The sequence below is a fragment of the Pleurodeles waltl genome, chromosome 3_1 (genome assembly GCF_031143425.1).
Source record: "Pleurodeles waltl isolate 20211129_DDA chromosome 3_1, aPleWal1.hap1.20221129, whole genome shotgun sequence".
Taxonomy (NCBI): Eukaryota; Metazoa; Chordata; class Amphibia; order Caudata; family Salamandridae; genus Pleurodeles; species Pleurodeles waltl.
The window spans coordinates 349,668,747-349,690,557 of NC_090440.1; the positions used below are offsets into that span (position 1 = coordinate 349,668,747).

General features: G+C 48.8%; 1 protein-coding gene across 1 annotated transcript in view; it reads right to left on the bottom strand.

Moving 5' to 3' along the window:
- Positions 1-21,811, bottom strand: part of FBN1 (fibrillin 1) — a 780,541-nt gene that overhangs the window by 311,858 nt on the left and 446,872 nt on the right. The window contains exons 16-17 of the mRNA XM_069222499.1: positions 18,787-18,939; positions 258-311 (exon numbers count right to left, since the gene is read on the bottom strand). Of these exons, the coding sequence (XP_069078600.1) occupies positions 258-311; positions 18,787-18,939 (207 nt within the window). The remainder of the gene's footprint in view (positions 1-257; positions 312-18,786; positions 18,940-21,811) is intronic.

Consider the following 21,811-nt stretch of genomic DNA (forward strand, 5'->3'; position numbering starts at 1 on the left):
CCGTCCATAATGTTGATTCCTTATTCAGATAGGACACCAGGACCAACAGATTCTTAGTGCATTTCTTCCTACAGGATTGTTTTGCAATCTGGTCTTATGCTGCAAACATCTACACAAACGCATTTATCCATGGCTGTTTTTTCTGTTCATTCCCATGCATTTTTAACATGTCATTGTGCCCACAAACTGCCTGCTCAAATCAGAATCCTTTGTTATTTTGTATCCATGTTTAGAGAAAATTTATAATTTATGCTCACCACTTCCTGCTGATGTCATTCCAGGTCCGCTGCTACAAAGAGCCTGATATTCATCTGGAAGAAAGGCAAAGGGTTCTGTTTAGCCTTACTTAGAAATGCACTGATCTCCATCTTTCAACAGAAACTGGTAAATTAAAATGATAAATGCCTTCCAGGGATTAATGGATATATTCATTAAAGAACCGGAACTGAAGAAATGGAGCAGGGATGAAGAAGGCAGAATCCTGCAGACTAGTAGACATTTTCATGGAAAGAGAGGCTTGCATTGTTTGTTAAAACACTAAAAGGAGAAAGATCTACCAACCAAGTCCTCTGCTCCTTCCACTGTCACTGGTTTCATTCAATCTAGTCTATACCTTGATGACAGTCACAAATGAAAGGCCTTCCACCTATGTGGTAGAGTCTCACAGGGTTTGATTGAGAGACACAGATGCTTGGGCGCAGTCATTGCACAAAACGAAATGGTACATAACACGTTTAACAGCGACCATGAAAATATCTCACAGGTCTCTGTGAAATATGGAGACTATTTCATGGGCCCTGTAAAATATCAGCATATTGACCATAAAGGCAGCCCCAAACCATTCTCTCCAGCTTTATTATTGTCCACTTTTTACTGGACATTTTATTGATGAAAGGTGAAGAAAGCTTGAACATTGTAATTCACTGTCCATTGATGGCTGCAATCTCCATTTTAGTAGTTGGAATGTGTTTCCAAGAAAGCAATGGATATTTTTCTAATACACTCCATTCCTAACTACATCATTATTTTCTCCTCTTTTTGCTATAGGCAGCCAAACAATGTTTCACTTCAAACAATATAGTACAGTATTTCACTTAATGATTTAAATTTTTTTTTCATCTTAACTGCCCCAAAATAAATATATAATAAAAAATACTCAACTGGTAAAGTGTCTTATGGTCCTTTATTGCCAGCTTCTGGTTCTGATGGCATCCTAAACCACAAAGCCAAAGGCCGAGTAGTTTGTAAATGCTCCACTGTCTGTGGTATCTATCCACCATCTATCCCCCACCCCCTGCAAAGTACTTGTGGAGAGGACCCCCTCCGGAGCTCTCGGACCAAGGTACTGTGCTGTGGGGGCCCCCTGAAGATCAGAGGCTCCGCGGGGGCTGATGGGGCCTTCTGTTACGCATTGCATGAGTGCTATGTTTTCTGGGGGTAATATTGCAAGGAATACCAATTAACGCTACCCGTTAACCTTTTTATAGAGACATCCAAAGTATTTTTTAAGTCTGTTCGGGTATTGCACAACGATTTAGATGGGCAATCATTGTCCCCATCGGTTTAGCAAACGTTTTTGACAGTATTTTTTGAGAATATTCTTTGTAACTTTTTTGCTGACTTAATTGCATTTAACTTGGCTTTACCACCTGTGATTTCTGTGTTACGGGTAGAATTCTTTCTGTCAGCTGATATATAAGCATTTGGATAGACAATCTGTAATGGTGAAATAAATGATGCCTTCATACATCTCGGAAAATCTGACCTACAGCTAATGGGTTGTCTTTTGAAGTATTTTTAACTGCTGAACTTATTTTTAGAGCAAGAGCACAGTAGATCAAAATGGTTTGACGTGTTTATGTGTATTCTATTACTGGTGCTTTTATTACACTTTCTCTTAAAGAACCAGAAAGCTGCCAGTAAGACTATTTAGCTGGCAGCGCCAGTCAGACCATTAGTAAATCCCTATCTGACTAAGAAAGCCCACACCAGAACTAGAATGAACCAATGAAAAGATCAATTCAGAAACCCAAAAACAGAAACCCATTGAGCGTTCCACACTCAAACAGCAGGCCAAACGAAGTAAGAAAGCATCTGAAAGCACCGAAGCCACTAGAGCAGTAAAAGGCCTATGAACTTCAAACATCCATTTAACATATTTATTTACGTATTGTAAGGCAAATATTTACCCAAGGCTTTATGGTGTTAAGAAAAGTGAACCCAGTGACCATCACAAACAACAGAGGGACTTCCACCATTAGTTAACTGGCAAACAGGCAAGCCCCCAGTTATACAGGAAGGTTAGGTATTGCTGCCAGAGGTGAGGAGTCAGGGAGCTGTTTCATGGCCTGCACCCTGAACATCGAACGCATGTTCGGACCTTGTGGAAGGAATGTACATGAAAAAAAAATGACTCGAGGAACATAGGCTGCAGGGCAGTAGTTTTGAAAATCTATTAGCCATGAAATGCAGGCATACTCACTAGTGTGCCTTATGCACTACTTATATAGCCTTGAATTTTTTGAGTTGCTCTACCAGTAACCAGTGGGAGTCAGCCAGCAACAGACACAGGACAGCCATATCCTGTTCTTTGGCATTCCCAAATACACACTCTGTCCCACCACCTTTTGCCCCCATTTGTGACCCCTAGATACTGGTTTTCTGACTTTGAGGGTGCCCTGGGCTCTGCTAACCAGCCCCAGGGCCTGTGCTCTGATTAAAAGCATATGCAAATTAGGCACACTTGTAATAGGCATGACAACCTGCCTATAAGTACCTAGTATTTAATAGAGGATGGAGGGTTATAGGCCCAGAGGATTTAACACACTCAAACACACTGCTGTAGTGCCTGTTATCAGTTTAAAGGCACTCTTGCTTTGCAGTGCATTTAATGCACTTAGGTGTGCACTGCTGTGGTGCCTACTGTCATTTTAGAGGCAGTCCTGCGTTGCAGGCTGCTTTTAAAGGCAAATTATGTTCAAATTCAACTTTGGAATTAAAGGTACTTCCAAAGTCTCAAACCATCTTATTTGTACACACAAGTCAACCCTTAAGGTCTCCCCTAGGAGCCCCAGTGGTAGGATGCCTTGTAACCATAAGCAGGGACAGTATAAAAGATGTTTATACGCCATGGTGAGGGAAAAACTGCCAATTTCATTTGTCCCATTGTAGAACAGTAGATCCATAGGCTAACATTGGAAAACTTTATTAAAGTATAATTTTCACTAGAAATGGGCTTCCTTTTATGTAAGCCAGAATCCAGCTCTCCAGCTGCTCTTCTCTGACTGGTCAGCCTCTGCCAGGCTGAAGCAAGATGCCTTAATGAGGTGTGACGTGGCCTGCATTGAGACAATGGGACATCTGGTGGTTGAAGATCTACAAGTTGTACAGCAACATGCAGGAAGGGGGCTGGGTAGTCAAACTGGTCTTCAAAGGGAAACTGACACTTTGGATGCTACCCCAGCCAAAGTGGAGCCCCGGTAATGTGATTAGCAGAAGGAATGGAGAGGGAGTGTTTAGGGAAATAAGCCACACTACTGAGATGGCTTAGTCAGAGCTTGAGCTCAAGAAGGCATTTTCTCCATCTTGGATTTTGGAACAATAACGCTTCTTGGGATTGATTTTTGCCACACTTCAAAGGAAGTGGTCACCCCAGAGGGTGGCACCCTGCACCCCACTGGTCAGGGCCGCCCCCTGCTTGCCAGTCCAGGAACACAGGATAAATATGGGAGAGCTGCCCAGCCACTAAGATCACTGCCTGCAACTACAAGAAGAAGACTGACTGCTGTACTGGAACCCTGGTCTTCACCCTCAAGGACAGCACTCTGGAAGACTGCACCTGTTGCACACTAAGAAACTACAGTTCTAAGGACTTTGCTTGGCAGCAAGAAGTGAAGGAGTGGACTCCCTAATCACATAGGATTAATAGAGCTTCACCTGCACCATCTCTATCAAGAAGATCCCAGCTGGACAGCCTACAGTGGCCTTCGAAGGAAGTGGCCAGGGTCATCCCATCCCAAGGACCATCTCAGAGCTTCTAGACACTTGAGTTAGTGTTGTGCATGCCAAACGATCCCTGCTTGGAAAGAAGAAGAATAAAAAGGACTGTCCTGCTGAACCCCTGGCCTGCACCAAGAAGGATTGCATTCACAAGGACTGCCTCTGCTGCACACTCTGGGCTTCACAAAAGGGAATTTTGCCTGGCTTCTAAATGATTCGGGACTGGACTTCCTGTAAGCGACTGGTATAAAGGAGCTACCAACAGTCACCTCCATCAGATCCTGCCAGAAGAGCCCAACTGGGCAGTGTTCAGTAGACTTTTAAAGATGTGGCCAGGGGCATTGTGGAAGTGTAGTCCCAATGTCCCAACGAGCAACTCAGAGATTCTGGAAACTTGGATTGGGGTTGTGGACCACTTTCCTGCATCAAGAAGCACTTCTGGAAGTAAGTTTAAAAGTGTTACATTGCGGGCTGCTGGAACTCTTGACTGTGTCCCGGTCCAGTGTGAATTGTTTTAACCCTTTGAGGGCTATTTGCTTCTAATCACTAGTTTTACTTTTAAGCTTTAAAAATTCATATCTCTGGTTCCCTGTGGAGGATATTTGTCATATTGGTGTCATTTTAAAGATACAAATATTTCCTATTTTTATAAATTAGTGTTGGATTTTTATTGTGTCTTACCTACTTAATGTATTGACGTTTTTGAATGCTTCAAACAGCTGTCTCCTAAGTTAAGCCTACCTACTTGTTGTCCACTATCAAGGGTTGTGCAAGGGATTAATTTACTGAGGCCTTGACTGGACCTTATATTGTGATTGTGACCTTATTACTAGTAGTGAGTACCTATCAACTCCTATTAATAAACTGCTTTCCAGCACAATGGTCCATGTTGCGAGAATCCTGGGGTCTGCCACAAGTGTAATTGGTTTCCGAGAGTTACAGCAAGATGCATCACAATATCTCTCATTAGCCGTAGCAGGACTATACCAGTGATACATTGAAGACGTAATCAACTCTAAAATTAGATTAAGAAATACATTTTGTTTAGGTTAACAGAGGGCAGAGCTGCACCATTCACCATCTGACAATCTCTTCTCAACTGCTGCTCCCAGACCTCAAATCCCCATATTCTACCCCAACATTCTATGGTGGAGCACCCCTCAGCCAGGCCTCCCATCTGTACCTTAAATGGCAAGCCCTTTTTAAGCCTGACATGGGAGTCAGAGTGCATCCATTCTGCCACTGCTTCAAGACGTGCTTTTGTGTGGGGTCTGCATAATGGTTGGATCACTCACTATGAAACAGGATCTAGGGGGTGATTCCAACTCTGGCGGGCGGCTACCGCTGCCCGCCATGCGGCCAAATTTCCGCGGTCCCCATTCCAACATTCCCGCCGGCCCGGCGGGAATGAGGCCGCAACACAGGAGCCGGCTCCGAATGGAGCCGTCAGTGTTGCGGCGGTGCGACGGGTGCAGTTGCACCCGTCGCGCTTTTCACTGTCTGCTAGGCAGACAGTAAAAAGCTGGCCGGGGCCCTGTTAGGGGGCCCCTGCACTGCCCATGCCACTGGCATGGGCAGTGCAGGGGCCCCCATGGGCCCCAGGACACCGCTTACCACCAGCCTCTTCCTGGCGGTGACAACCGCCAGAAACAGGCTGGCGGTACAGGGGTCAGAATCCCCAGGGCAGCGCTGCCCTGGCGGATTCTCCCAGCCGGGGCAAAAACGGCGGAATACCGCCGGCCCCGGCAGGGCGACCGCGGCTTTACTGCCGCGGTCAGAATGCCATTTGAAGCACCGCCAGCCTGTTGGCGGTGCTTCCGTCATTCGTGACCCCCCTAGTGTTGTCAGCAAATGGCTAAGAAAGAATCCCAGTGGAACCTCCAAGATCTGATTACACAGTAAAGAACCCTATAGGCCTAGCATCAACAGGTGTCTTAATTGTGACAAGATAATGTGATTTAATTGAGAACAGCACATCCACAACCTTCTTGGATAGCACCTGGATGCCGATGGGCAGTGGTGCACTTTAGGAATGCCCAATTCATTAATTAATCTATTCATCTAAAAAAAATAGCACACAGATGAATCAATCATCAGAAAGCATAGGTAGATGCCATTAGTGGAATTTGTGTGCACCTCACTAGTCCGGAACCACAAGAGATTAGTAAAATCTCTACTTACAGGAACTATTGTAATTCATCACTTATGATGCAAGTATGGAATAGGATGATAATTCCCTTAATCCGTAGGGTTCAAAGTGTGCTTTACAGAGGGGGTGAAACTGAACTATGTGAAGACTGTGAAAGTCTGAAGAACTTTGCTGCACATAAAGAAATGAGAAGCCAGTTCACCACTTTTTTTTAAATTAGGGGAATCGTACCACACACCTGAACTGAACTTGCCGAGAGTGGCCACCAAAATTGAGACAGATGCTAAGCTCTCCCTGATGGTGAGAGATTGAAAAATGTCCAGCATTGTTATGTAGATATTAGAGATCCTGTTGGTGAAGTCCCTGTTTTGCTTAGCAAGACCATGCTTTGGGAGAGGAATCCATAAACTGTTGTAACAGCATATAATAACTTTTAAGGACCAATCAGATCTCAACAGTTCAGCATTATGAATTTATTTGTACAGTGAAGCGTTATTTTCAAATATAAATTGAGTCCGTGTGAGGTGTTTCAACTCCTGTTTAAACATTCAGCATTGTGTCCAACAAAGAAAACAGGTTTAAAAACACGTTTACTGTGGTATGCAAATTCGGGGAGGTAGATTAGGTGATAACTGTAGTTTGGGCCCTCCACATGTCTTAGGCCCTCGCCCCAGCCCTGTAAATAATCACACCAACACTGTAGCTTGCGTGTACGTGGAGTCGGCCTCCGCAGCCCCAGCTTTTATTTTTATAACCTCGTCCATCAGACCCGCCCTCACATCCTGCAAGGGCAACAAAGTATAGAAGAGCCCGGGTGGCTCTCTACATCCCTTCCATGTTTCCATGAGAAAGATCAAAATAATAACGCTAAACAAAACACAACTATATAACACAAAATGGAACCAAAACAAGTACTCTCTTCAAACTCCAAAGGTGTTGATATTCACTGTTGCGGTCCTGGCAGGTGGGTAAGATGTCTCAAAGCATTTGCTCAACATGCAAAGTCTCTTCCTCCTCCTCACATTCAGCCATTAGCCTGACACCCGCTCGTTTGAAGTGTGAGGCATTTCTGGTCACTTGCCGGTCGCCCCGATAGGCGGTTACCATGGAACCTAGTACGGCCACTACTTCCCACACCTCCGGTTCAAACGGTGTCTGAAACTTTCCTCCTCCACTGCGATTCTTTACCACCACACAGTCACCCACTCGAAAGCCACGACTGCTGGTCCTCCTTCTCTCATTGGCTTTTTGGTTAGTCAGCTGCCGGCGATGTTGTGTAGCTTCCACGTCCGATTCAGGGGACTCTCATTGTGAATCTGCCAGAATGCAATCCAGCGGAGGTGTCTTGAACAACAGGGCCGCTGGAGCACAGCCAGTTGTGCTGTGGGGTGTTTGCCTTTACGCTCTTAAGAACTGGTGGAGGCATTGTTCGCTGTCTTCCTTTTGTTCAACGCCAATCCTTAGGGCACGGCTAAGTGTCCTCATAAACCGTTCCACATCGCCACTGGCCTGAGGCCAATATGGCATGATCTTATGGTGGCGTATAGCCAGTTGATCCAGGTACGACCTGAACTCTTGTCCATGAAAAGGGGGCCTGTTGTCCATCCAGACTTCATCCGGGAGCCCGAAGACTGCAAAAGTCCTGTCCAGCACAGGTCTCACACGCTCAAAGGAGGTGGATACCACAACTTTCACCACAGGAAACTTGGTGTAGGTATCCAACTCGACCATGGTCAGTCTCCCGTCAGGGAAGCTTCCAAAATCCATACTTAACTTGGACCAGGGTTTTAGACTAGGATGTTCGATGATGACAGACCGGCGGCTCAACTGAGGTAATTATGCACGAATGACAGCTCCCGACCATGGCGTCGACTTTGGCATCCATCCCCGGGAACCACACCTTGGCTCTAAGTCACGCCTTTGTCTTCGCAGCCCCTTGATGTCCTTGGTGGACGAGTTCTACCACTCGATGCCATAGACACTTTGGCAGCACTATTCTTCTCCCCCGAAGAACTAGACCTTCGCTGCCTACGTACAGCTCGTCCCTCACTCTCCACATTCCTTGCATGATCATTTTGTCTTCTAGATCGGTCCCCTTAGCTCTTCCCAGGAAGTGTTTCCACTGTCTGCTGCTGAGCGCTTCTTTAACACGTTGGAGCACTGTGTCAGTTTCTGTCATTTGTACGATGTCTCCCACAGTCAGAGCGGTTGGGCAAGCAGATTGAACAACCATGCTTACGAACACCTCAGTGTTCTCCTCATCCTCTTCTTGGGATCCCTCTGGCATATCTGCCGACGGGTGTCTGGAGAGATAATTGTCTGGATTATTCGCACCGGGCCGGTAAAAGACTCTGAATCTGTAGGGTTGGAGTAGAACAGCCCAGCGTTCGAACCTCGGCGGTGCCAGACGTGCAGTCCCTTCAAACAGTGACACCAGTGGCTTGTGATCCGTTACTACTTGGAACCCGTAATCTACTCGTGCCCGTAGACATAGAGATGGAAATGCTTGCACGCCCATCGGATTGCCAACGCCTCGCTTTCGATCTGGGCGTACTGGGTCTCTACAGCCGCTAGGGCGCGGCTGGCATATGCAACGGGGACCCACTTCTGATGACGCTGTTCCTGTGGAACATGGGTACTCGCAAACATTTTCCCAGGGGCCACAAAGTTTGGTCTGTGGTGCGACCGAGGGCAGCATTAATGCAACAGCATGCCGATCAAAGGGAGGAGGGAGCTCTGGTTGAGGAGGGTTTGTGGCATTATGGTGGCGCTAGGGGGCAGCAAAGCATATGGATCTAGTGGCTGAATCGCACAATGTGAAACCAGAAAACCTGGCATTAATCCCAGCTTCCCCACATCACCAAACTGTGTGATCGTAGGCAATTGTCTTATTTCACGTTCCCTTCTTTTTCTTCATTATTGTATGTAGGAGGACCTCAAAATGCATGACTTTGGCATGCACGCTTTGCAAACCTTTCTCCTGTGTTTGATTTAATAAACTATAAAGTTGTTCATGTATAATAGCAAATCAGGCCAATCAAAGAGTGCAGATAACAACTGACTTGCCTCTTAGTTCACTATTGGCATTGTTATAAAGGTGGGGGTAAGAATGAATGTCGGGGTGGGGGAAAGAATGAAAGTTTCTGAATTTATGTTTGAAATCTCTCGTTTAAAAAAAATACTTCTCCATGCACTGATAATATCTTATGTACTTAGAATAAATGGTTCTGTGTGTAAGTGAAATACACTTTTTGAATTTTTAAGAACACTTATCATAGTTGAAGACATTTGGTGCAAGATTTCTTAAAGAATGAAAGTGTTCCTGCAGTTAAAGCGGTGCAGGACAAATTCCTTACTTCCTTTCTTTATCTTCAATCATGTTTAAATCAAGTGTCCCCTGTTAAATTGAGTAAACAGCAGCCTAGGGCTACTGCTGGCCTGGGGGCCGCATGTAAAGGTCAAAAGGGCCGCATGCGGCCCCTGGGCCGTCCTTTGAATATCACTGCTGGAGAAGAACTGCCCCCAGACCCACCGGGCTGGCATCCACCACTATTTCTGTTCGTTTTTGGGGATTTAAATAGACCATGATGGATTTATCCAGAAGCGCCGCCTTCACATCCTTGAAGACTTTATCCGCAGCCTGGCTCCACTCCCAACGATGAGACACTTTGGTGAGTTGTCTGAGGGGCTCTGCCATCGTGGCTAGCTGGGGTATGAACCTGCCACAATACTTGGCCATCCCCAGGAAGCTCCTGATTTCCGTGGCGTTCTTCGGAATCGGGGCTTGACGAATGGTGTCCGCCTTGCACGGGTCCACCCTCAGACCATCCTTCGAGAAGATGTATCCAAAGAATTTGATGGATGACTGATAGAATGCACACTTGCGTTTGTGGAGTGTGAGACCTGCATCCGCAAGCCTCTACAGAGTGGCTCTCAGGTGTTGATGATGCTCCTTGCATGTTTTAGAATAGATCAAAATGTAATCAGTGAGGTTGATCACCCCTGACAGACCAGACAGTGTTTCCTTGTTAGCGTTCTGGAACACCTCTGCTGCTGAGGACACTCCAAAACTTAGGGCCTGATTACAACTTTGGAGGACGGTGTTAATCCGTCCCAAATGTGAAGGATATCCTGCCCACCGTATTATAAGTTCCATAGGATATAATGGACTCGTAATAAGGCGGGTGGTATATCCGTAACATTTGGGAGGGATTAACACCGTCCTCCAAAGTTGTAATCAAGCCCTTAGTCTCTTGTAGCGTCTTAGCCCCACATGCGTCGAGAAAGTTGTTATGTTTCTGCTGTCCAGGTCAAGCTCCAACTGGTGATATCTGGAATTTAAATCGACCTTAGAGAACCACTGTGCTCCGTTTAGGTCTGCAATTATGTTGTCCATGGTGGGCGCGATGTGTCGCTCTCTTCGGATGGCTCTATTTGGAAGTCGCATGTCTACACAAAGACGGATGGCCCCCGGCTGTTTAGGCTTAGGTGTAATTACCAAGGGTGAAAACCACGGGGTGGACCCATCTACCTTTTCGATTACGCCTTGATCCTCCAACAGCTGCAACTCCTTCTCCACCGCCGGTTGTAGATGGAAAGGGACCTGACGGTGTCTCAGTGCCACCAGCGTTACGTCCTGATCAACGTGTAACTTGACTCTCTTGCCTTTGAGTTTCCCCAACCCTTCAAACAGTTGTGGGAAGTCGCTCAGAAGAGACTATGGGGGTCATTCTGACCCTGGCGGTCGGCGGTGAAGCGGCGGTAAGACCGCCAACAGGCTGGCGGTCTTTTTTCATGTATTCTGACCATGGCGGTTACCGCCATGGTCAGCCGCCGCTTCACCGTTCCGACCGCCACGGCGGTAACGAACGCCGGGCTGGAGACATGGGTCTCCAGCCCGGCGGTCGTCACATACCGCCGGCGGTATTCCAACCCGCCTGACCCCGGCTTACCACCATGGATTTCATGCGGTTGGGGACCGCCATGCAATCCATGGCGGTAAGCACTATCAGTGCCAGGGAATCCCTTCCCTGGCACTGATAGGGGTCTCCCCCACCCCCAACCCCCACCCTGACTCCCTCCCCTACCCCCCCACCACTCCTGCCACCCCCAAAAGGTTGCAGGACCCCTGTCCCCCACCCCGATCCCCAACATATACACACACATACACACATACAGGCACGCATTCATGCACATACACACACACCCCCGCATTCATGCACATACACACCCCCCCCCGCATTCATGCACGCATTCATGCACATACACACACCCCCCCGGATTCATGCACGCATTCATGCACATACACACACACCCCCGGATTCATGCACGCATTCACACGCCCCCTCAATATACACACACGCACACCCCCATGCACGCACACAACTCACAACACCCCCCCACCCCCCTTCCCTAGCGCACGATCACCTTACCTGTTCCTGGTGATCCTCCGGGAGGGAACGGGCAGCTCCGCCGACACCGACACGCCAACAGAACACCGCCACAGCGAATCACAGGTCGTGATTCGCTGGGCGGTGTTCTGTTGGCGTGGCGGTGGAGGTGGAGCTACCTCCACTTCCCCGCCTGCCGCCAGTATGGCTGTTGGCGGCTCTTTGTCCGGAAATGGGCGGAGCGCTGCCAACAGTCAGAATGGCCCATGCGGAAGACCGCCAGCACTGGCGGTCTTCCGTACGGCGGTCCCTCGGCAGTCTATTGAAAAGACCGCTGAGGTCGTAATGACCCCCTATGTATGCGACTCATACACCTGACGCGCGAAAAACACCAGTTCGAGGTATTCTGTGATGTGGCAACCTAGCAAGGTGCCTCGATCGCCAGCCACCACGTAGAACTTTGCTCCCGTCGAGAGCTGGCCATTAGTCACTGATACCTCAATTGTCCCTTTCAGAGGAAGCGGGTCACATCCTCCATTTGTGTAAATCTTGGTGTTGCTCGGGGTCAGACATGGTTTGGGGGACAGCTGTCAATACATAGCATCGTCCATCACGTTGACTGATGCCCCTGTGTCTATGAGCACCGTCTCAGGGGTGTCATTGATCTTCACCATACTCATTGGGGGTGGTCACCGTTTGTGCTGTCTCCACCCCGTGAACAAGATGACGAAAATTTCCTCTTCCTCGTCCTCCTCAAAGACCGGCATTCTATGGGTTCTCTGTCCTCTAGGTGATTCATCTTCTGTGCTGACACTCCGGACTTTGGCCTCTTTCCCTTTTGACTCCGCATGTCTGCTTTTTGCTGTCCTGCACATCTTGGCAAAGTGATTACTCTTGCCGCACCGGTTACATGACTTCCCTCTCGCTTGTCTCCTGCCTCTGACCCCCGCCCACGCTGCTGCTAGCATGTTCGAGGCCCTCCTCCACCCGCAGGCATCCTCCTGCGCCTCGTCCCTGGTGTCTAGTGGGCTCTAGCAAGCTTCACTCGACCCGTGTGCCGCTTTCCGCCGTCCTGTAAGTGTTTTTCTATATTTTCAGCGCCTTGCCTCCTTGCGCTTCTGCCCCCGTCGTGCCCCTTCTGATTGTGCCACTTTTCGCCGTCCTGTAAGTGTTTTCTATTGTTTTTCAAGCGCCTTGCCTCCTGCGCGTCTGCCCCCGTTGTGCCACTGTGATTGCTGTGCCCCGATTGTATTTTGTGCCATTAGTGTATTTTTGTGACTGTTTTCAAATTGTGCCCGACTTTTCTGTGCCTTGTTTTTCTTGTTTTCGCCCCTTGGGCGCTCCCCCTTGCAGTTCTCTCCCTGCCGCTGCCTCCCTGCGGCCCCGCCCCCCTCGCGCCCCATTCGCCGCTCGCTCCCGCCTCCCGCCTCCCAGCTGCTCCTCCCTCCCCCCTCCCTTCTTAATGGCTGGCGCTGCGCGTCGCGAGTGAGCGACCTCTGACCTGCCTTAGGTCCAGAGCTCGCCCCCCACGTCCGCAGCACCAACCTGCTGCCTCCTGCCTCTGACCCCCGCCCACGCTGCTGCTAGCGTGTTCGAGGCCCTCCTCCACCCGCAGGCATCCTCCTGCGCCTCTTCCCTGGTGTCTAGTGGGCTCTAGCAAGCTTCACTCGACCCGTGTGCCGCTTTCCGCCGTCCTGTAAGTGTTTTTCTATATTTTCAGCGCCTTGCCTCCTTGCGCTTCTGCCCCCGTCGTGCCCCTTCTGATTGTGCCACTTTTCGCCGTCCTGTAAGTGTTTTCTATTGTTTTTCAAGCGCCTTGCCTCCTGCACGTCTGCCCCGGTCGTGCCCCTTCTGATTGTGCCACTTTTCGCCGTCCTGTAAGTGTTTTCTATTGTTTTTCAAGCGCCTTGCCTCCTGCGCGTCTGCCCCCGTTGTGCCCCTCTGATTGCTGTGCCCCGATTGTATTTTGTGCCATTAGTGTATTTTTGTGACTGTTTTCAAATTGTGCCCGACTTTTTCTGTGCCTTGTTTTTCTTGTTTTCGCCCCTTGGGCGCTCCCCCTTGCAGTTCTCTCCCTGCCGCTGCCTCCCTGCGGCCCGCCCCCCTCGCGCCTCCATTCGCCGCTCCCTCCCGCCTCCCGCCTCCCGCCTCCCAGCTGCTCCTCCCTCCCCTCTCCCTTCTTAATGGCTGGCGCTGCGCGTCCGCGCCGCTGGCGCGCCAGAGGCGCACCAGAGGCAAGCCCGTCTGCGCCCGTCCGCGCCTGGACCGCGCCCAGAGCCACCCCCCCCTGGTCCTCGCGCACCCCACGCCCCATGCCTTTGTTACTCGGCCAGCGAACTCCTCGCCTTCAACCCTGGCCCCTCCACAGAGTGCTTCCAGGCCAGCCCGAAGCACACCAAAGGACCTTTTTCCTGCCGCACCTGCAACTTCACCTGCAACAGAACAACGAAGCCAGCAACAACCAACACAAACCACCTGCACTGCATCCTCCTCAACACATGCTCCGCACGAAAGCATGCCATCGAACTCTGGGACCTGCTCGACAGCACCGCCCCATACGTACCCTTCCTGACCGAAACCTGGTGGAACGACTCCTCGGCCCCTGACATCGCCATCGCCATCCCTGACAGCTACAAGATCACCAGAAGAGATCGCACCAACGGAATCGGCGGAGGAATAGCCATCGCCCACAAAGCTACCCTCAAGATCCATACCCACACGGACGACACCCTCAAAACAGCCGAAGACCTCCACTTCCAGATTCACACGGACCCCAACACTACCCTCAGAGGAACCCTCATATACCGTCCTCCAGGACCAAGAGCCCTCTTCAGCGACACCGTCTCCGACCTTGCAAGCACCCACGCCCTCGCCTCTTCAGACTACATCCTCCTGGGAGACCTAAACTTCCACCTGGAGAACAACAATGACGTCAACACCGCATCACTGACCAACAACCTCTCCAACCTCGGACTCCGTCAACTGGTCAACACTCCCACCCACATCGCCGGCCACACCCTTGACCCACTCTTCACTTCAAGCAACCACATCTCTTTCAGCCACACCTCCGAACTCCACTGGACCGACCATCACTGCGTCCATTTCTCCTTCAAGAAAAACACCGAACACCACCGCACCCCTCTTCCGCCTCACCGCCGCTGGGGAAAAGTCACCGAAGACCAACTCACCAACACCCTCACCAAAAACCCACCACCCAACCCCACCGACCCGGACTCCGCCGCCATCAACCTCCAACAATGGATCCTCAACTGCGCCAACATCCTAGCCCCACTCAAGAGACCCACCGCCAACCAAGAAAAGAAAAAAATAGCCTGGTTCACAGACGAACTAACCACCTCCAAACGCACCTGCCAGAAACTCAAGAAAAAATGGATCCTCGAACGCACACCCGAGAACCTTGCTACCCTCAAGGAAGCCAACCGTAAACACCACCAACTGATCCGACTCGCCAAGTGCTCCCACTTCACAGAACGCCTTAACAACAACGCTCACGACTGCAAGGAACTCTTCAGCATCGTGAAGGAACTCTCCAACCCCAACCCCAACGTCAACTACATCCCTCCATCCCAGAAACTCTGCGACGATCTCTCCACCTTCTTCTACCAGAAAATCGCAGCCATCCACGACAGCTTCAACACCTCACCTCCGCCAGACCCCACCCCCAACAACTCCTCCCACGCCGACCACATCACCACCTGGACCCAAGTAGACGACGACGAAACCCTAAAAACCATGAACTCCATCCACTCAGGATCTCCCTCTGACCCCTGCCCACATCACGTTTTCAACAAAGCCGACGTCGCCATCGCCCCCACACTCCGCAAGATCATCAACCTTTCCTTCAACACCGCTACCTTCCCGGACAGCTGGAAGCACGCAGAAATCCAACCTCTCCTCAAGAAACCTAAGGCTGACCTCAACGATCTCAAAAACTTCCGACTAATCTCCCTCCTCCCTTTTCCAGCGAAAGTCATCGAGAAGATCGTTAACACACAGCTCGCCCACTACCTAGAAAACAACTCCATCCTAGACCCCTCCCAATCCGGGTTCAGACGAAACCACAGCACAGAGACTGCACTCCTCGCCGCCACAGATGACATCAGACTACAAATGGACAACAGCGAAACCTCAGCCCTGATCCTCTTAGACCTATCAGCCGCCTTCGATACAGTCTGCCACCGCACCCTACTAACCCGTCTACACGAAGCCGGCATCCAAGACAAAGCCCTCAACTGGATCTCCTCCTTTCTCTCGGCAGAACCCAGAGGGTATGACTCTCACCTTTCCACTCCAAAGCCACCAACCTCATCTGCGGCGTCCCCCAAGGCTCCTCACTAAGCCCAACGCTATTCAACGTCTACATGGCCCCCCTCGCACAACTGGCCTGCCAGCACAACCTCAGCATCATCTCCTACGCCGACGACACCCAGCTCGTCCTCTCCCTGACCAAAGATCCTCTCACCGCCAAAGCCAACCTTCATGAGGGACTGAAATCCATCGCCGAATGGATGAGCAACAGCCGCCTAAAACTTAACTCCGACAAGACGGAAGTCCTCATCCTCGGGCGCACCCCATCGGCCTGGAACGACTCGTGGTGGCCCACCGCCCTAGGCCCTCCACCCACCCCAGCCCACCACGCACAAAATCTCTGCTTCATCCTCGACTCCGCCCTCACCATGTCCAAACAGGTCAACGCAGTCTCATCCTCCTGTTTTAACACCCTCTGTATGCTCCGCAGGATCTTCAAGTGGATTCCAACAGGAACCAGAAAGACGGTAACCCAAGCCCTCGTCAGTAGCAGATTCGACTACGGCAACGCACTCTACACAGGCATCCCAACAAAAGACATCAAACGACTCCAACGCATCCAGAACGCATCCGCCCGCCTGATCCTCGACATACCCCGCCGATGTCACATCTCCCCTCACCTGAGGGACCTCCACTGGCTCCCCTTGGACAAGAGGATCACCTTTAAACTCCTCACCCACGCACACAAGGCTCTACACGACACCGGACCCACCTACCTGAACACCAGACTCAACTTCTAGGTTCCCTCACGTCAACTACGCTCTGCCAACCTTGCCCTCGCCATCGTCCCCCGAATCCAGCGCAAGACCTCTGGCGGCAGATCCTTCTCCTACCTCGCCGCCAAGACCTGGAACGCACTCCGACCTCACTACGCCAGACCCAGGACCTCCTCACCTTCAGGAGACTCCTCAAGACATGGCTCTTCGAACGATAGCAGCACCCCCCCAGCCCCCTAGCGCCTCGAAACCCTAACGGGTACATAGCGCGCTTTATAAATTTTGGATTGATTGATTGATTGGGCACCCACTCACTGACCTATGTTCGTAGCCACAACTGCTGCAGATTCCCGCTCCCAGTTTTGGGGAGGGCGGCGGATGCCCTGGGGTTTGACGAGGCTGGATGACATCCATCTGTTCCTCCTTCACCTGGGCCGGGCGCGGTATGATATGGATTGCCCCCTTGCTGCAGCTATGGCATCCGCACGGATGGCAGACAGTTCATGGGAGCGAGCCAATATTAGGATTTCGTCTAGGGAAATACCTGGTTGGCGCATGATCAGCTTCTGAAGTATGTTGGACCGGCACCCCTGGATGATCTGAGCTCTGATCTCCTTGTGCTGGTTAAGGCCTACACACTTGCTGGCCAGCTTCCTCAGGCGTTCGTAGAACATGTCAACTGACTCAACGTCTGTTTGCTGGGACTGGTTAAACTTGAAACACTCGTAATCCGGGTTCAGCTGGGGATCAAAATGCTTATTCAGTGCGGCCACTGCAGCCTCATAATCCCTTCTATCACCAGTGTCAGGGAGTGAGTCAAAGAGTTTGTGAAGTTCGTCGCCTCCCATCAGTAGCATCAGTGACCTACGCACTGCCCCATCCGTCTCTCTCGTAGCACAAAAGTAATTGTCTAGACGACCTAACCACAAGCGCCATCGCGGTGCTGCCGTGGCGGGGTCTATTAGCTGGCTAAATGGGGGTAGTGCGGAAAATGATGAGTGGGCGTTGGAGGTAGTGGGTACTGGATGCGGTTCATTCTTTTGCTGTGGTGTACTCATGTTGCTGTATCCATTGGGTGTGGGTGTGTAGTGAGGTGGATTACACGGTTATCCCGCCTCTTCCTCTCCTATTTGTTTTGGTGTTTGATGAGGAGGCTGGTGTTGTCCACCTCAAGGACAAACTGGGGTGGTAGGAGTGTCCACTGGATGTGGAGCCTGTGCTTTATTTTGCCATTAGAATGGCTTTCTGTCCTTTCTGCAGGGCCAACCACCTCCCTTCACTCCTCCTTACTATGTTGTTGCTTTGTTTTTTTTGTTTTTTGTATTTCTCGGCGGTCCCTGGGGCCACGTCTCTTCCCCCCCTTCTGCAGCCTCTCACCTCACGTGGCCTGGAGGAGCGTGTAGGGGTGTGTACGTCCTTGAGAGCTGTTACCATGTTGCTGATGCAGGTGATTGGGGGCCTGAGTGCCGGGACCGTCCGGATCAGTCCTGTCTGCCCCAGACATGTTGCGCCCCTCGCCGGACCTGGCGAGCGATCCAAGTGCCGGATTCCGCCGACTCGGGCCCAGTGAGTCACCACCTGCAATGCACACCTTGCCTCACTAAATAGAAGGGGCCTCGTAGCGTGCCACACACTGCGCCTTCCGGCCAGAGTAGAGAGGAGCAAACGGCACCGGAGGAGGCACGGCCATGTGCACAGGCCGTGTTAGACGAGGCGTGGGTTCGATATAGTAGTTGTTATGGTTTTTTTTTTTTTTTTATCTGACTCATTGCCAATGTAGTTTGGGCCCTCCACATGTCTTAGGCCCTCGACCCAGCCCTGGAATTAATCACACCGACACTGTAGCTTGCGTGTACATGGAGGCTGCCTCCGCAGCCCCAGCTTTTATTTTTATAACCTCGTCCATCAGACCCGCCCTCACGTCCTGCAAGGGCAACAAAATATAGAAGAGCCCGGGTGGCTCTCTACAATAACGTATGGAGACCTCAAGCTATAAAACCCCCTTTTAGAGCTCGACAAACGTCGAATCATCACATTTATATGGTACAACTTTGGCCAGGTTCACATAGCCCCGTCCTTATTAAAGCCAAGGGCTTGCCTGCTTCAATCCGTAAATTGGCAAAACAGAGTACCACGAGTACTGTGTATTGTAGGCTGGAATTAAAACGTGCTATTGTTTGTGAATACGATATTCCTACTGTACCTGAATTTAGCGCTGGACAAGGTTGACAGGGCTCTCCAAATGCAAATTCAGTGCTGGCGCAGCAGCATTCAGATTTAGTAACAGCTCCTAGTAAGGGCTTCACGCATTGACCTCTCTTGTAGCCGCCATAGCAAGTGCTTCGCATATGTGTATCTAGATGAAAAAAAGACATTGGTATTACACCTAAAATGCTTTCACTAGCAAATATGCAATTACTTTCGCCTAAAAAAACTAAAAACATTCATGCCATGTAATTATGCATGTTCTACTCTAAAAATAAAAAAAGACCTTTAAATATGGTCTTTGTTTTTATCTGTGGTATCCACATTTTTCCACAACACCCAAGTATGAGAATTAGGAAATAAACTTAATGCACAACAAATTCACTTTCTGGTTTTGCATTCTACCATGGTCGTGACACAGTATTCAGGTGCTGGAGAAACCTAACCCTAAAATGTACATTGATTGCGGGTGTATAATTTAGAAGCCCGCAGGCCTGATGTGTCAGTCGATATTTTTGCAGAGGTCCTATTTGAGCCTCTGTAAATGTAAAACTTCTTTTTAAAATGTACAAAACACAAATTGTGGTTCAGAACATGCCGCAGAATCGGATTTTATGAGAAATATAGGATCGGTATTTGAAAGGGACGTGTAAAGGGCGTCCCTTCCAAATATCGATTCTTTAGTTTATTTATTAATGTGTTGGGAGCGAAATCCGGTAGCAAAACATTAATATTTTATCATATGGTGGTAACCATTTGCAAGCAGGAAGGAGTTTATAGGGGACAACTCAGATTTTTTACAGCCTGGACAAAGGGGGCTCTGGCCCAGGGCGCCTAGCCTTTCAAGGGGCCCCTGGTAGACCTGGCACTGTTCTGAAGACAGTTCTGTCCTGATGAACTTGGATGATTCTTAAACATAGATGGTTTTAAATACTGATTTCCTTTAATTTATTTTAATACAGGTAATGTATGGAAGTCTGTAAAGATATTTTGCAGAGAAATGTTGTGATTATGTTTTTGAACACCATGCAACCTCTGTAAAAAAAATATTTTACAACGAAACAGGACCTCACAAATTGGAAACAGGAGAGGGTCACGGAAATTATTTGCAATAATATTAGTTAGCTGCGGCTGTAATACAATCGCACATTTCTATCCCTAAATATTAGACGGAAACACATTTAGAATTTGAACAAGTGTGCTTTACTGTGTGTCAGGCACCTGGCCAAAGAGGGCACGAAAGATCTGTAACTAGATCATAAATCCAAAGTTGTCTGTACAGGGGCCCCCAAAATACATTTGGCCCGTGGCCCCCAAGATCCTTAAGATGTTCCTGCAACTTCTCTATTATGAACGTAGAAAAAAATATTTTTTTCAAAGAGGATATGGTCCCTGGGACAACTGCCTGCTCCAAACAAAACATTATAAAAGTATATTATTTTTCCTTAGGCATCCATGCAATGCAAAATGGGATGCCTTTAAAAAAGGTTTGCTTTATTTAAAAGCAATCGAGACATGGTGATCTGTTGATGCCAGCAGGTCACTATGCCTGTGGCTCTAACCAATTATAGTTAGTATTATACCCCATGCATAATAATGAGATAGGTCAGAGTGCGACCCACTACGAGTCTGTATTTTGTAAACCAACTTATTAATACATAGGTTGGTTCACAAAATACCAAGACAATCAGCAGACATTGGCATGCAAATTGCACCAACTTCTACCAAATCCATTTTAGTAGATTTCTAATAAGATATTGCAGACTGCAGATCATTCTGTAATGCAATTTACAATTTCTTAAAAGGACTCTTAGGGCCATATGTATGAACACATTTTCCCATAGACACAGAATGGGCAAAACTGCTTGCTACATCTGGCCCTTAGTACATTAGGTCCCACATTATTGCAGAGGTTTTCACAGTGATAATTTTGACTTAAGTCCAATCATTAGAACACAGAATATCTTTCCAGGAGTCCCACCTCAAGGAACACAGTATGTACATATCATATTGATTTTAAAAGTTTCAAAAACATGACATATTTTTGGAGGTATGCTAAAGATGCCCCATTGTAAAACTATGGCCCATATCTATACTTTTTTAGCGCCAATCCAATTGGATTTTGTACGTTTGCACCGCTTTTGTGTAAAAAAAAAAAGTGCAAATATGGGCCTATGTTTTTTTTATGTGGAACATACATGAGTGAGGTTGGGTTTCAGCAGAGAATCTTATGTGTTGACTTGTGGTGTCACTGCATATCATTTGGCAGAACGTAAAAAGCATTTACACAATACAGACCAAAATCTTCAGAGCAGTGTGACAGCATACATACTCATTCTGCAAATTTATTTCGCAAGTAAGGGCTGTCATATGGTGTTTTGCATGATGGGTATTATGTTCTGCCAAGTGATGGCCTTGTTCAGTGCCGGATAGAACATGATACATATTTACCTAGTATGGGCCAAAGACTTCCACCAACTGTGTCACAACATGCATTTATCTTTTGACAAGGAAATCACTTATGTTTAGACATGTATAAAGGAACTCTAAAAAGGAACAAGAGATATGTGAGGGTGCTAGTGAATTCTTTTTCAGGTACATTTTCACTTTTCCACTTCTTATTTTGTTCCTATAGATATGTGCATGTATGTGTGTAGAGGGTATGTATAGCGTGAGTATGTATGTGTGTGGTATTTGAATAGCTAAAACCTAGCCAAAAGGAAGTGGAGTGCTGTACAGGGTTAAAGACAAGCATAAAGTTAACAAGTGATTGGAAGATAGCTGGTTTGTGGATGGTCAATGCATTGTGATGTAGTGCTTTTTAAAGAGTGGATCCTCTTTACTAAATTGGAGCAGCATTGGGGAAGGGATGATGAATATAGGGATGTTGTTCCAGACTGAAATGTCTTGCTCTCTTGTTTTTGTTTTACACTTCTTGGTCTTCCTTCTGATGGTGCCTTAGCTGCAGCTGTGCATAGAACCCACAGAAATGGTGAACTTGTTTGCAAGATAAGCGTGAGTGC